At 34.9% G+C, this 16,544-nt stretch overlaps 1 protein-coding gene across 27 annotated transcripts in view; it reads right to left on the bottom strand.

Moving 5' to 3' along the window:
- The window catches only part of PPFIA2 (PTPRF interacting protein alpha 2), a 438,359-nt gene that overhangs the window by 53,186 nt on the left and 368,629 nt on the right, over window positions 1-16,544 (bottom strand). For all 27 annotated transcript variants that reach the window (XM_084794262.1, XM_084794271.1, XM_084794252.1 and 24 more), the window contains 6 exons: window positions 10,420-10,555; window positions 7,976-8,196; window positions 5,988-6,225; window positions 4,164-4,193; window positions 2,314-2,444; window positions 329-483 (listed from right to left, as the gene is read on the bottom strand). In XM_084794262.1, coding sequence (XP_084650388.1) covers window positions 329-483; window positions 2,314-2,444; window positions 4,164-4,193; window positions 5,988-6,225; window positions 7,976-8,196; window positions 10,420-10,555 — 911 coding nt within the window. The remainder of the gene's footprint in view (window positions 1-328; window positions 484-2,313; window positions 2,445-4,163; window positions 4,194-5,987; window positions 6,226-7,975; window positions 8,197-10,419; window positions 10,556-16,544) is intronic.

Below are 16,544 nucleotides of genomic sequence, written 5' to 3'. Positions count from 1 at the left end.
GCATTTATCAACTGAGTCCTCTCTCCAGCTCCTTTTATGGTGGTCTCTGTTCTGAAAATTAGCAAGACTTTGTTAAGTCACACACACACACACAAAATAGTGATGGCAATAATAAAACGATTTACAACGTTAGCGCAAAGTCATTAAATTAGTGTTAAAATGCCCAAGGCTTTTGTTGAGCTTTAGTTAGCTAAACTGGCTTTACAAAGCTTGCCAAATTGAAAGCTCACTGGGCATGAAAAGGAACTTACAGATGAGAAATGAAACACCAGGACACTCAGAAGTGACAAGCTCAAGTGGTAATAGAAAGGGAAAGCCCCAAACTTACGAAGCTGCCCCAGGCGAGCCTTTTCTTTTTTACCAAACAAGCGCCCAATTGAAGACTTGATCCCTTTCTTCTTCGGGGCTTTGTGAAGAGAGTCTTGGCTGCTATTGGCACTGCCAAGCCCAAGGCTTTCTGGCTCAAGAGAAGCAGATACACTGCTGCAAAACACAAAAGAGTAACAACTGCTCATTTTAATGCACTAGCCACAATGTACACAGGCTTCTTTCCTTTATAAACGAGGAAAAGAAGGAGTAAGAGATTTGGGGTGTGATTTCTCCTTTTCTTCTCATCCTTCTCTAAGTTATTGAAATGTATCTTCCTTGGTTCCATGGTACTTCAAATTTTTAATAGGAATGAAATATCATTTTGTTTCAAATAACTTCTTTTCTCTTAATCCTGTGCATTGTCAAACTAATCAGTCATCTTAGTCCAATTTAATAACTGTATGTTTAGTGTCTTTTTATAGAGCATTTGGCTCATTACTTTTTTCAGCTCTTTTTTCTTTCTAACTTTAAACAGAATGACCCAATCTGTTAATTGTGAAACTCAAGTGGCTAATTTAACCTTGTCTTCATGGGTGATACTTTTAGCTATCTTTCTTTCTTTATTACTCATTTAAGACTAAGACTAATTTGTTATAAATGCCATCTTATTGGAATCTAGAAGCAAAACATTACAAATGCTCACCATTGTCTTTCTGATCTATGGCTATCAATAAAATACTATTTTAGAGGCACAGTAAACTGAAATGACTCCCAAATGGTTGGTCAGTTCTCATTTCTAATCAATACATCTGGCAACGTCTTAATGAGATGACTTCACTAGATACTGCTATAATATTTTATACTTAGCTCATCTATACAATTTTAAACTTTATTTAATAATCCTATGTGATTTGAATTTTTACACTCCAAGCATCATAAAGAAAGAGTTTTCTATATATTAAAATATAATCTTCTGCTCTTGAGTTTAAAGAAGTATAAATTTTGGAAGTAGGAATTGAAAACCAATCAAATAGTTGGAAATGCCAGTCAGCACAGAAATCCCAAATTTCAAAACTGCTTGCCATGAAGCTACTAATTAGAAGATGCCTTGATCTTTAAGTCAATGTGCTTGTGTTCATAAATCCTGCTGCTACTGATAACCAATGAGAAGTCTAGTGTGTAAGATGTGAACTAAATGCTGAGATACACCCATGATGTTGAATACAGAGCTCAATTTGAAAGTTTTAGGCATTTGGATAGAACATTATGAAGAAACATATGGCATGTGAACTGTTTCCTCAACACTTAAAAAATATTTTGTTCAGTGTTCATTTTAATGCTAAGGTCTTCTTATCTGAGGACTTAGAATCACCACAGTAGAATATACAAAAAAATGAGGCCCAGGAAACAATTTCTCAGAACTAAATTCCTTTAAAATACGGGACACATTTTAAACCTTGTTCTAGAATCCCTACAATTATCTGTCATTAGTCATAAATTTAACAAAAATGCCTCCTCAATATAGAAGAGTAATCCTCACTTGCTTGTTGGCTGATTAACAAAACACCAAAATATATATGTATTAGTCTGTTAATCTTAAAAGTAAAAGTTTGATGCATGATCAGAAATTCTCATGTGTCACAAGACATATGGAAAAAGAGAGAACAGAGAAAGAACATGAAGAATTATATTTCAAGTTAAATTATGTACATATTAATTTATTTTCAATTATGTATGTCTGTACTTGAGTCATGTGCACATGAGTGCAGGTGCCAATAGAGGGCGCTGAATTCCTTGGTGCTAGATATATATTGAGGAGCTACCTGAAGTCTGTGTTTGGAAGGGCACTCTGATCATCTGCAAAAGCAGTAAGTACTCTTCAAACTGAGTGATCTCTTGAATCTTAGTTTTCTACAAATTATACAACAATTTATTTGACAACAGTGAAGGAAGAAGATGAATTTGAGGAGGAAACCACTTACTGTGCCCCAGCTTGAGTCTTACCTCCGGGCATCATTGTGGTAGGAAGAAGGGAGTGTGTGAGTCATTCTAATGGCTCTGGGTGTTGGGGGAGGAGAAGTTTCACATTTAATTGTTGCTTTATCCTCTCGCCCATCTTCTTCCACTACTGCAATCTAAAAACAGAAGCAGGACATTCAATGAGCTAATTATAACTTCAAGTGAAACTGCCTTAGAGGAAGAATCTTTAAGGTTAGGGTACTAGGGTAATTCTAACACAAACAAACATGCCTTACACAGACAAGTTCTTATTATTAATGGTGTGGTTTTCATATCCATTTATGAGTGAAGCTAATATTTCTTGAAACTAATGAGCTAATTACATAAAAATATGGTTTAACAGGAAACAATCCCATATATAAAAACAAAAGCTATTCTTGTAATACACGGATACACACACTTTTATTTTCAATTCCATAAATTGAATCCAGCACCTCTGATATGAGACAATCATGCTTCTGAGCCACACTGAAAGTCTCTGAATATATGCTTTTTGCATAAGCCCTGAAGACATTGCAGGAAATTTACTAAGGAAAATAGTGTCTCATAATAAAGGCATGCTTAAGCAGGGATGTAGAAAAGAGAGGTCAAGCTGATAAAATATGATTTATCAAATAAAGTGGTTTAAATTAGTCAATATATATGAAACATATACCAAGCATGTATAAAGCCTGTAGTGGGTTATAAGAGAGAGATTTTTTTCCCCAGTGAGAAAATGAAAGGTAAGACCATAATTCCTGAAATTGTTCTATTTCTCTACAAGTTATGGAAAATTTTGAAGATAAGCATAAAATGAAAACCAGAAAAGGTGAGAAGCATGCCAGTAAAGGACTACGTTGTTTAGAATCCCAACACACACACACACACACACACACACACACACACACACACACACACATTCATTTTTGAAGAGAGAGAAATATAAAATGGTGAATAAAAAAATAACTTGGCCAATGGAGGCCCCCTATACACGTGTACTAAATGGGCAACTTGGTCTTCATGTGGTTCATTGCGCCTGTCTCTGACAAGGTCTTTGTTGCCTGCTTTTCAGTCATTTCCCCCTGGCAGGGCTGCCTTGCCAGGACACTGTGAAAGAGGAAGTGCTCAGTCCTGATTCAACTGACCCTCCTGATCTATTAGTGATAACCTGCCCAACGCCCAGGAGCAGGCGTTAGACAGCCCTGCCCACCTGAACTCATTCTAACAATCCTAAAACTTCCTTAACCTGCCTCTTCTTCATTTTCTGAAGGAAACCTTAAAATGACTCCCGGCTATGTTTTCTTCTTACTACTGTCTCTTGGCGACCCCTGGTGCTTTGTTAGGGCACAGAGTTCCCTCTTCTTTTGAAACTGTTTAAGAACTGTTAAGTTTTCTTTGACAGGTGTACCAAGATACGTCGGTCTGTCATCATTGACTAATGAAAAATGCAACGTTAAAAGCAACCAGTAGTGGAAAAACAAAGAAGCAACCAGTACTGTTCTAATAATGATCTTAAAATATCTCACTCTGCCGTGGGTGGCTTTGTAAGTTAATTTTCAAAAATGAACTTTTTCTTAGAAAAGAGAAACAATATGATTTTGAAGTATTTATTCTTAGAATAGTATTTTTAAAACAACAACAACAACACACTATATATAAGTGTGTGTGTATATATATATATATATATATGATTCTGGAAATATACATGGGAAGTTCACACATATTTATATATTAATATATATATATACATTAATGTTTATTCTATGCTATAAAGTATTTTGGACAATAGTATTTTAAATGCTTTATAAAAGAAAATGATACCTAACTAATAAACATGTAAAATTTATTTACAATACCTTTCTCCGATGTTTCCTTAGATCACTTGGCTGCAACAGGCATTAATAAAAGCAACATAAAAGAAAAACAATTAATGATCCCCACTGAGTGATGTTACAATTTTGTTAGCATCTAATAAAATGTTCCCTAGATTTTCTTATAAGCAGAGCATAACGTGTCAGTACTTCTGATGAGTATAGCTCAGTGCACTGATTAAGCCTTTGAGCTACATTGTATTGAGGTGTGTTGTGATTAGTTAATTATTATTCTGATTCATCATTTTCTGGTCTACTTCTAAAATATTTTAGATATCAAGTATCCTAATGCTCACCAAGAAAGATGAAATGGCTGAAATGGGCAATTTTTTAGTTCTTTTTATTTTATGTAGACTCTACTGCTTAGACATTTCCATAATGTAGAATGTGCATGTAAACAATGTTCCAAATCCATATAGATAGTTTTCTTTCAGCTCCCAATTTCCAGATAAAACAAAATAATATCTAAACTTTCTATATAAAATAAGTTTCATAATGGTGAACTAAAAATCCTTTAAGCATAAAATAAAAGTTCATATGATTTCCCCCCTCTAGTGAAATAATGTATGTATCCCTATACATATGCAAATTAGATAGACTTATAAATTAATACTTATGTATTTATATAAATTAATTGTAAGTGAAAAATTTTATTAACTCTATTGCACATCATTTAAGAAAAATTACTTGTTAACATTTAAACACTGAATTGAACGTCTCTACTGTGGTGAGGGGCATACAACCATAGAAATAAAAACAGTATATACTTTTATAGTCAATTCAATGTTTTCTGAAAGTAAGTACTACATAAAATCCAGGTGAACTTATGGTATTACTATTTTTTCCTTCATTTAATTATTCATTTAAATATTATACAATGTATAATATTTATTTGTAGTTCACCCAGTTTCCCCCAGGAAACTTTTATTTTAATTGGGATTTTTTATCTTTTATCTTTTCTACATTTTATCTTTTCTAATTTTATCTTTACTACAGAAACAGTATTTTACCTTTTTTTTGCAATAATTTCAATTTAGTCAACAAATTTCAAGACAAAAGGTTATATCATTTTGGAATCAAGCAAGTTTGAGAAAACTCAACTTCCACTTAATAGACATTTTTAGGACAGGCAATTAACCCTTGCTTTCAAAGCTTTATTTATGTCTTCCCTTCCCTGAGCAAGTGCTCTCTTACCACATGCTGTGATGGACAATAAATGACTACACTTGTAGCATGCAGTAGTTATTCCAATCAGAGGCTTTCCTGTCTTACTTTTAGCATTGTGACCTTTTCATTTGCTTTCAGTCCTTTAATATCCAATGTCTTTAAAGATCCACATGTAACAATAAATGAAAAATAAAAAAGAAAATTTGAAAATATTTCTGTAAAATATGAAAAGAAATACCGAAGAAGTGATGCTATTGGCAGCTTTCATAGAAATTGTATATTACAAAATCATACATTTTTATCTTGGTGTATTACAGTCCAAAATTTTTGTTATTAGCTATATTTTTAAAGGCATTGATGTATTTCTTACCTGCCAAAAGATGTGTATTTATATCCCTGCCTTCCTAGGGACTTTGAGAAAGTTTCATCATAGTTAACGGCTACTGCTCACTCAAGCCATAATGTGAGTAGTTAATCATCGTAACTATCTCAATGACTGTTGTGGTAAACAAATTTACACATTAACTATACATGCAAGTAAATAGTAACAGACAGAAAAACAGATGAGAGGAAATATCCCATAGTGTTAGCTAAAGAAGGAATAACCATATCAAGTCAAGTTTTCTCTGGATACATTCATACCAGGGTCATGACTCCCATGCGGTCCATTTCTCGGGCAGGGCTCCTCGGTGTGAGCTTTGGCGTTGAGTGTCCACTAGGGGGAGATGAACTGGCCAGAGATGAAGCTGTAACAGAGGCAGTGATGGAAGGGCCTGGATGGACCCTGGCCAAATTCAGGCCTTCCAAGCTCACGCTAGCCACTCGATTCTCAATTTCTTCAGCGCGCAATTCTGTAGATTCCTTTTCTTCTTGAATTAACCTAGAAAATAGAATTAATTATTTCTATTATGAGCTTGCTTAGTGGCAATTATATTTTGTCAAATAAATTACTCAGATACATACTGTGAATTTTTTTTTTATCGAATTAAGCATTACCAGTGTTTTTGAGGTTGGAATTACTGGTTATGATTGATTGAGAAAAATGCATTTTCTTTTAAAGTTATTATGGTGAATACTTGAAATTTCAAGTTCTACATGTTTGGTTGCACAGTGGAATTTTCCACTTGAATAACCTCCTCTATATATAATGTGTAATTATGAAACATTGTCACCTCTACTATGAAAAAAAGTAATGATCAATATACATCTTCTATGTATTTCATTGGCTGTAAGTTTAAAAAATGAAATCATGCACAGTAGTATATGTCTATTATTCTACTTCTTGGAAGACAGGGGTACACCATAATAATGAGGTCAAAGCCAGCTTGGGTGGCAAAAGAAATTGCAGGAGAGCCCACATTAAGATTCTCTCTCTGTCTCTCTCTGTCTGTCTGTCTGTCTCTCTCTCTACACACACACACACACACACACACACGCGTGCACACACACACACACACTCACTCACTCACAAATCCAGAACACAAAATGATGAATAGAGTATTCAAGCTAGTGCATTAAATTTTCTCCTATATATGTGTTAAGTTTTTTTTTATTTTTAAGGAATTTACACAAATTAAAAGGTTATCTACATACTTTCTAATATTGGAAGGAATTATCATTGATCTCTCTGAGTGGCTAAGAACTACAATATATATATATATATGTATATATGTGTGTGTGGAAGATGTAACTTACAGATAAGTTATAGTAATTTATTTCAAAAGGAACCCACATAAAACCTAGGTCTTATCTTTAAATATATTGGAGTGAAATTTAAAAATAACATATTGACTAATTCAGTTGTCCATGAAGTAAAATATAAATTTGGGGAAGTGTAACTTACACATAGAAGAATATTAATTACTTTTTGAGATTTATTTTTATTTTGTGAGTGTGCATCTGTCTGTGTACCATGTCTGTTTTTGGTACCCGTGGAGGCCAGAAGCAGCTATCAGATCCACTCTCATATGTATTGTGAGGACATTCTTAGACACTGAGACATTTCTTTAGCTCCTAATTAATTTTCAAAAAGAAATCTATATAAAAATGGGTTGCAAATAATAACTAACTATAGGTTGCACAGTCCTAACTGACACATGTACAACACAAACCCTTCACCTAAGTCAGGCTCAGGAAGCATAGAGGAGGAGTGGTGGGAAGTCCTGAGAGCCAGAGGACGTCTTCTGTTAGACAGCTTCTTTCATAAATGACAATGAAGTTGCATCAATGAAACCTCAAGCATGTGGTTTCTTAAATAAGACTTGACAGTTGACAATACCAACTGACGTATCAAAGTAGACAGAAGAAATATCCCAAGATAGCAATAATACATAAAGAGCTACACATAACAGTTGCTGAGAGTAAGTGACTCAGACTTTTCCAAGGACTATTTTTCCAACAAGTTATCCAATCCCAAGCTGTCATCTGCACGCACGCGCGCGCGCGCACACACACACACACACACACACATACACACACACACACACAGAGTAGGCATGAGGGAGACTGATATACTACTATTCATCTGACCCAACAAAGCACCAGGAAATGCCAAGTCTGACAGCTTGAGTATTATTGAATATTTTAAGTATTAGGGTTTTCTAAGTTCCTGACACCATCAATCTTGATACCTTATTTCTTTGTTGATTGCATCCAGTTGTTCTTGAAGCATCATAGCTAGAGTTTGGGCATCAGAATGACCACTTGGGGAGAGAAGATCCATTGAGCTAAAAATAGTCTCTCTGTCGTCATCATCGATATCAGACATTTCGGTGTCACTTTCGAATGGGTGGCTGCCTAGTACTCCAATCTGCTGAGTTCTGTTCCATTCGTGATCCCCAAGAGACTTCACCTGAATCGTGAATAAATCAGATACTCATACTAAAAGAACTAATCTGAAAACTGATAACCACAGGAACATCAAAACATGCAGGCGTGCCTTCAGTAGCTGCCCAGTCAAGTGCAGACAGCATTGTAATATTTGAATCTATTGGTTTAATAAAAATATTTTCTGAATCCTATGAGATGGCAGGTATTAACCTTTTACTTAAATCAATATTTCAGCAGGAACAGCGATGACAAATTTACATATAATTTATATTCAACCAGCTTTCAAGGTGTCAGTTATTTTTTAAGCTTTTACATTTGGCAGCACTTTTTTTTTTTCAGATTTCTAAATGTAATTCAAGCATTTTCATCTCTTATAGTAATTTGTCACATCTACACTTTTCTTAAGAAAAGATGAGCACATGAATATTATCAGGTAGCATACTGCATAATAATTGTCCTCTCAAAATTTACTTAGAAGATTTGAACAAAATAATATTTCCAGCATTGGAAAACAACATAATTTTATTTCTATTGTCATGTTCACTTGTACACTCTCCACTAGACTTTTAACACAATTCTAACGGCTTATGCTTTTTATGTTACCCTAAAAAACTCTGTTTGAGTGTTTTGAGCAATCAATAGATGAATTATTTTGTCAACCACAATCCCAATAGACTGGCCCTAGAATTTTTTTCTTTTAATGAAATAATTTCACTACGATTTTGAATGCAAAATGAGTTATGTGAAAGATAAAATTACATTATGAGGAATATTGAATTAATGTCTACAGACCTGAGGTAGTATTTGTGTTACTAATTATTTTGGTAACAAAGAAAGCAAATTAATTTTTCTTCATGTAAGAAGACAAAAACTGAAACTATCTTGTGTTTATTCTCCATGTTTTCCATAAATATTGAATAGTACTGTGATAGATTAATTTACATGGGGCCTATGATGGCACTTATCAACCAAAAGCGTACTCATATCTAAAAATCTCCATAAAATTAAATTTTATTCTTTTATACTGTCCTTATCATCATTGGATCATGCTTCATCTATGTTCTGTAAAGAGAATGGCCTATCTCACACAAGATGGTCTGAGTCTCTTATAATAATGCAATAATAGACTAAGTAGGCTGTTTTTAGTATATAAATATATATGTAGCAATAATAATTAATAAAGAGATGATGAATTTCAGAGGGAGTAGGGGGCAACACAAGAGTAGTTGCATCACAGAGGGCAATGGTGGACATGATTTAAAGATAGTATGCATATACGACTTTTAAAAATCTAGATTTTTAAACCTAAAAAAGGGCAAGCAGTTTATCTTGAAAAGGACTTCTTAGGTAAATTTTAAAGTCTGCATGCACTTTTTAGTTTTTAAAATAATAAAACAAAACATTTTCTTAATTTTAGATAAAAATATATTATTTATAATATATATATATATATGCCAGGAGACCAAATATCCACTTGCCTGACAATATAATGCCATGGTTAAAACACACTTTCTGTCACTTCCTGCTTCCAGCTCTAATTCTGAATCAATCAGCATGCTATCTCTGTTATGTGGAACACTTAATCTTTTGGTTCCTAAATCTTAAAATCAGTGTAAAGATTTCTTATGATGGGTGGATCTGGGCCCAGGTGTCCTGCTCAAACTATGGCACCAGCCAAGGGCAATACATGCACTAAACTTCAAACACCTACCCACATCTAAACAATGGACAGGACATTCTCCACAGTTGAGTGGAGAGTGGGGTATGACTTTCACATAATTCTGGCGCCTCATATTTGACCATGTCTCCTGGATAGGGAGGCCTGGTGGCACTCAGAGGAAGGATAGCAGGCTACCAAGAAGAAACTTGATACCCTATGCCATATACAGGGGGAGGAGGTCCCCCTCAGTCACAGTCATAGGGGAGGGGAGTAAGGGGAAAATGGGAGGGAGAGGGGAATTGAAGGATACAAGGGATGGGATAACAATTTAGATGTAATATGAATAAATTAATAAAATATATTTTTTAAAATTCTCACAATTAATATTGGCAAATAAATAAATATGTGGTTGAGTCTGGTACATATTAGATGCTTTACATTATTTAATTTTAAATGTGTCGTTTTCTATCCTCAAAACTAACAAAAATTAATACTGGCATTCAGGATTCTCTTCCAATAGAAGTTATCTCTAAGATAGCACCATATAGTTAGCTAAAATGACCAACGCTGAAAGAAAGCATTTACCTTTGGCTCATCTCTTCGCACGCCCATGCGGCCTCTCCTTGGTCTTCGTATTACTTTAGTGGTCCTGTAATCAGATTGGCTGTCAACGAGGGACCCAACGGAATACCGCAACTCAGCAGAAGTATCTAGATGTGTTCTGGAAAACAGAAAAAAAATCAAGTCTCACAAATTGAATTTACCACTCTATACTTTTAAATTACCAATAATGCAGAATCTCTTAAGTAAATAAACTTCAGGAGAGAACAGGTATGTTCTTCTTATGTCTTGGGCATCTGTGTCAGAAGATACAATAGAGTTTCATTCTTGAAATGTTTTCTTATTTTAGACCATGCTTATAACATGGCTGTTTCTTATTATTTTCTTTTTTTATTAATTTGTATTTATTATAATTTATGCACATTATATTCCAATTGTTATCCCTGGCTGTTCTTACTTGCTGTGGCCAGCTTCCCTCCCTGTTCCATCCTATTCCTCTCCCCTAGATCTCCCTCTGACAGGTGGGACCCTCCTCCCCCACCAATGTTGTACTAAGTGTTGCATGCTAACATTCATAGTCAAAATCCATTGTTTAAATTATAGATATTCTGTATGTTTTTTTGCTTACTTGTATATATCTTAATACTTACCATTTATTGCTTTATTTTTAAATGTTACACTGAGAAATGATACCGAATGATACAGAAATGTAAATGATCCTGAAAAATGTATCCACTTTGGAGTTTAGGACTTTTTAAGTTTTATAAAATATAGAGGAAATCATTAACATTTTTCTAACCTGCAGTGTTCTATTGCCCAATATAAGGAAACAGTAACATTCTTGCTTAACATTGAATAATCTTATTCTAGTAAATAACTAGGATTTTAGGTTTGGGAAAATCACAGTTACAAGATGAGGACAAATCTTGGTAATCATACTTGATGATGCAATTTGCTTAGAGATGAAATAGTTAGAAAATTACGATTGAAAATTGTCACTACACCAGCTTCCAATAAACACGGTAATAAACTATACTGCAATTACAACTTAGAGTCGAGCACATTGTCCATATATAGATTTACAGCAAATTCAATTTATTCAGTAATCACAATAATGACAACAAAAGTGATTTCATGCTGTCCTATAAAATGAAATCACAGATATATCATTAGTACGTGTTTTCTGCTCAACTTGGGGTTTTGGCTGATTGATGGTACCCTCTCTGTTAACTCACTTTGAGATTATAGATAAGCATTAATTTTCTATTTGTCAAGATTTATAAAGTTGAGATGAGCTCCAGCTGTTAGCAACAGTAGGAGATGATGACATAAGTTAAGGAAGATCTTGTTTTAGCAGATGCTTAATTAGACCAAATGAAATGAGGAATCATTTTTCAAACAGATGACATATATTGTTACAGCAATGAAAATAAACTGAAAATCAACTTGACTGGTAGTGAATGAGTCATATAGAAAAGGAAAGTAACCAAGCCATACTCAGAAATGGCATCACTCTTAGTCTGTTGGGTAGCAGCAATGGGTAGACTATTACATTTTATGAGCATAAAGAGTAATTTTAGTCACCATTATTGAGCCCAAACAATACACCTTCTACACAGTGAAGAATTTATCAGTTCTCATGAGCCAATGAATGAAAGGATAGAAATAAAATCCCCAAACTACCTACATCAATATAATCTAGGTCTGTATCACCAATGGCTACTCAGGTCAATGTTTCTTTGGGCATCATGGTGAAGTGTCTAATATTACAACTTGCCATTCTGAAAATGGCTTTCTTGTTTTGTTTTCTCTGAATTCTATATCATTGTAAAAAATATGGAACAAAACAAAACTCACACATCAGCATTGTACTTACGACACCCTGGTGTCCCCCTGAGCTCTCTTTAATTTAGAATTTCTTATTTTTCAGATTCACTTTAGCTATTTACTCCTTCCTGTCCTTCTCCATCCAGCTTGACTGACTGGCATTCAATTCCTTCAATAGCTTACACTTTATTTCACCTCTGAGCCTTTGAACACGCTGTTGTTCCTGCTGGAACAGTCTCTTAACACTTTTATATAACTAGCGTTCTTCAAATTTCAGTTTAAATGTCCAATTGCCACATGCAATTCTACTTCTTTTGTACTTCATCTTTGCAAGAGTCTACAAGGTAGCATTTCCCCTGTTTACTTTCAACAACATCTGTTGTAATCATTACTGGAGCCCTAGTGCATCCCTGTCTGGCAAATAAAACATGGTTAATAGATCTCGGTAGAAAACATGTGAGTCAACACCAATCTAGAAGAAGAGGCACTGCACAAACTTCATATAAAAGTTACTGCTTGGTAAAAAAAAAAAATTACTGCTTGCCTCTCTACATTTTGTCTGATTTTTTTGCTTGTTCTCTAACAAAAGATAACAAAGGCTATATTTCTACTCTATTTAAATTTTCAAATCATTTTGTACATGACCTAAGAGAGAGTTTTACAAGTCTAAGTATGTTTGAGAAATGTCTTTCATTCCCTTAAGAAATGATTTGTAGAGTCATAAATTTAACTGTATTACTAACTTTTATAAATGCTTACCTGGGATATAACTATATAATAAAAACTCTTTTCTAACCTAATTCATTTGAAAAATCAGTGTGATAACATGGAGATATTAATTACACATATTTATATGAAAAATATATGGTGAGAATCATCTCATAGTGAAAAATGATTTCCCATACCAAATGGCAAATATGTCCATCTGAAGTTTAGGAATATTCATTCTCACATATATGGACTTGTTATGGGCCTAACAATTTTTTGTAGGTCAATGCTATGGTTTTAGGCTGTCAGGAGGCCTTACTATATCCATGGAACTTTATATATTTTTACAACAATATATCTGAGACATAATATGAAAAATATGGACATGACATTTGGACATAATAGAATAAAATTGATGTGTTGATTAGACTTTGATTTCCCTATGCATTGATTCTTATAATATCTTAGCAGCTATTCTTTCTTCTTCTTCTTCTTCTTCTTCTTCTTCTTCTTCTTCTTCTTCTTCTTCTTCTTCTTCTTTTTCTTCTTCTTCCTCCTCCTCCTCCTCCTCCTCCTCCTCTTCCTCCTCCTTCTCCTCCTCCTCCTTTCCCTCCTCCTTCTTTGTGGGCACATATGACTAATTTAGTCATATACATTATTTTTGGAGTATCTCTGTGGCCACAGAACTGCATTTTACAAACTATATTAAATTCTTAAACACTCAATTATTTAATATTGTGTTAATTTATAGTTCTTCTCGAAAGATCAGATGACTCTTTAGGAACATTTTAATATTTATTTTTATTGAATGTATATTTACTGAATGTAGAAATAATCTACATGTATTTATGTGCCTAGTGTATATGCCCGATACCAGTGAAAGTCAAAAGAGGAAATCTGATGCCCTTAAACTTGAGTAACACATGGATTTTAGCAACCACATTATTTCCAGATGATTCTCCATCTCTGCTGGAGCAACAAATGCTCCTAGGCCACTGAGATATCTCTCCAGCCCACCCTATATTAACTTTTATTTTAGATTTTATCTGGTGTTTGAAACACAAACTTTTAGGTAATCAGGCATTTTTATCAGGAGCACGCTATGGGCCATGGAGATTGTATGATGTTGGGGACATAGTTATTAGCAAAGTAGGCATATGTTTTTGTTCTTCTGGAGATAATATTATTAGTTAAAAAAAAAAAAGTAGAGTTCTGAAAACCAATAGTTGTCAAAGTTTCAAATGTTATCACTCAGTGCTTTCCAGAAAATATGTAGCTGAATCAATTTCATTGCCTCATAACAAACATAAGAAAAAAATCAAATTACACATATATTATTGTCAAATGTATCTATCATCCTACATATTTATCTACCTACTTATTTATTTCATGTCTTCTTTCTATAATGAATAGAACAGATGAACATGGCTAAACTCCACTGAATGCTTTTTTTCATATGTAGTTCTAGTTTTCATCATAACTTCTAACTGATTAAAAAAGGAAGATGTTTGTTCAGTTGTTTTAAATGTCTATCATATTCTGTGTTGAATACTTTTGTGGGACTCTAACGGATAAGATTGAAATCTGACTTTTCAGGATAGCCATTTTCCTCTTAATCTATGAAGGCAGAATTCCTTTCTTTCTTTCTTTCTTTCTTTTTTTTTTTTTTTTTTTGTTGTTGTTTTGAGACAGGGTCTCTCGGTGTAGCGTTGACTGTCCTAACTTGCTTTGTAGACCAGGCTGGCCTTGAACTTGCAGAGATCTGCCTGCCTCTGCCTCCTTCCCGGCCCAGACTCCCTTTTCTTAGTGAGTTCTCATTCCACCTGATCTGGTAACCCCTGATTTTGTAAGGAGTGTCACATAGCCCTAAAGGAAGATTACAGGTGTGACCCTTTCCTGATAAGGAACTTCTTCAGTAAGCACTGGGAATTCCTGGAAGTACCCCACCCTATGCTGAGGAGATCCTAGCCTCTAGGAAATGACCTTTAATTGTACCTAGAAATTATCCTCTCACACATAGGATGATTCACTACTGTTTTATCCTTCTTGTGATGGACCCCCATGTTAGTGCATCACTGTGTGCAGATTAAGTATACTGGCATCTTTAGCCCTAGTGAATCAGACACATTTAACATCAGAACCCCTCCCCACTACCCAAGGTTTATAAATACAGGCTGGCTACCATGCTCTTCTGGGCTCTTTCCTGCTCACTAGCTCTCTGGATAGCTCTCTTGCTCACTATTCCCTTCACCATCACCATCTGAGACTCCATTTATTCTGGGCGAACCACCATAGGATGCCTGATGGTCAGGCAACAATGGTAGAATCGCCTTTGCAGCTGCTGTGGTCTGCTCAACCACTGCTGCTAACTCAGTGCTGATCCCCACTGAGACTGGGAACCTGTCCTAGTGCCCAGCCAAGGGGCCTCACCTTAAAGCTCTCTAACCCCCCACCCCTGAGCAAGAAATGGGCCCTTTGAACCTTTGATCCCAAGGTCCTTCCATTCTTGTCTGGAGGCAAGCTGTGCCTAGACTAGCCAGCAGAACTCAGGTCACCAACATGCTGGATGCTCAATACAATAACCAATCCTGGAATGAAATTGAAGGCCCAGACAAGAATCCACGCACCTAGGGACACCTGATTTTTGATAAAGAGGCCAAAATGCACATTGGGGGAAAAAAAAGACACCTAAAACCAAAAGGTATTTTTCAAACTGGATGGACTCCTGTAAAAGAATCCAAATAGATCCATATTTATCACTCAGGGACAAAACCCAACTCCAAATGGATCAAAGACCTCAGCACAAAACCAGATTCACTAAATCTGAAAGAGGAGAAAGTGGGAAATAGCTTTCAACTCATTGGCACAAGAAATACGTTCTGAACAGAACACAGGCACTGAAATCAACAATTAATAAATGGGATCCCATGAAACTGAGAAGTTTTTAAATAACAGAACACTGCCATTCAGACAAAGAGCAAGCTATATAATGGGAAAAGATGTTTTTACCAACTACAATTTTGATAGGAGGTACAATATTCAAAATGTAAAAGGAACTAAAAAAAAACCATCTAGATATCAAGAAAACAAATGGTGCAATGAAAGTGGTGTGTGTATGTAAACAGAGAGTTATCAAAAAAGCAACTCAAATGGCTAAGAAATTCTTAAAAGATATGTTCAACATTTCTTAGCTATCAGGGAAATGCAAATCAAAATTCCTTTGAGATTTCATCTTATACTCTTCAGCATGGCTAAGGTCAATTAAAAAAAAGTAACAGCTCATGCTGGCAAAGGTATGGAGTAAGAGAAATATTAACACATTACTGGTGGAAATACAGACTTGTCCAACCTCTATGGAAAGCAGGCCATGGCTCCTCAAAAAGCTGGAAATTGATCTACTCCAAGATCCAGCAATTGCATTCTTGGGAAAATGCCCAAAGGATGCTTCAACCTTCCACGGAGACAATTTCTCAAACATGTTCGTTGCTACTCTATTCATAATAGTCAGAAATTGTAAACAATGCTGAAGCCCTTTAACAGATGAATGGCTAAAGAAAGTGTAATATATTCACACAGTGCCACATTACTATGCAGTCAGCTCCTTCTCCACATGG

This window comes from Acomys minous (genome assembly GCF_964271855.1).
Source record: "Acomys minous genome assembly, chromosome: 9".
Classification (NCBI taxonomy): domain Eukaryota; kingdom Metazoa; phylum Chordata; class Mammalia; order Rodentia; family Muridae; genus Acomys; species Acomys minous.
This window is presented reverse-complemented; position numbering and strand designations above follow the sequence as displayed.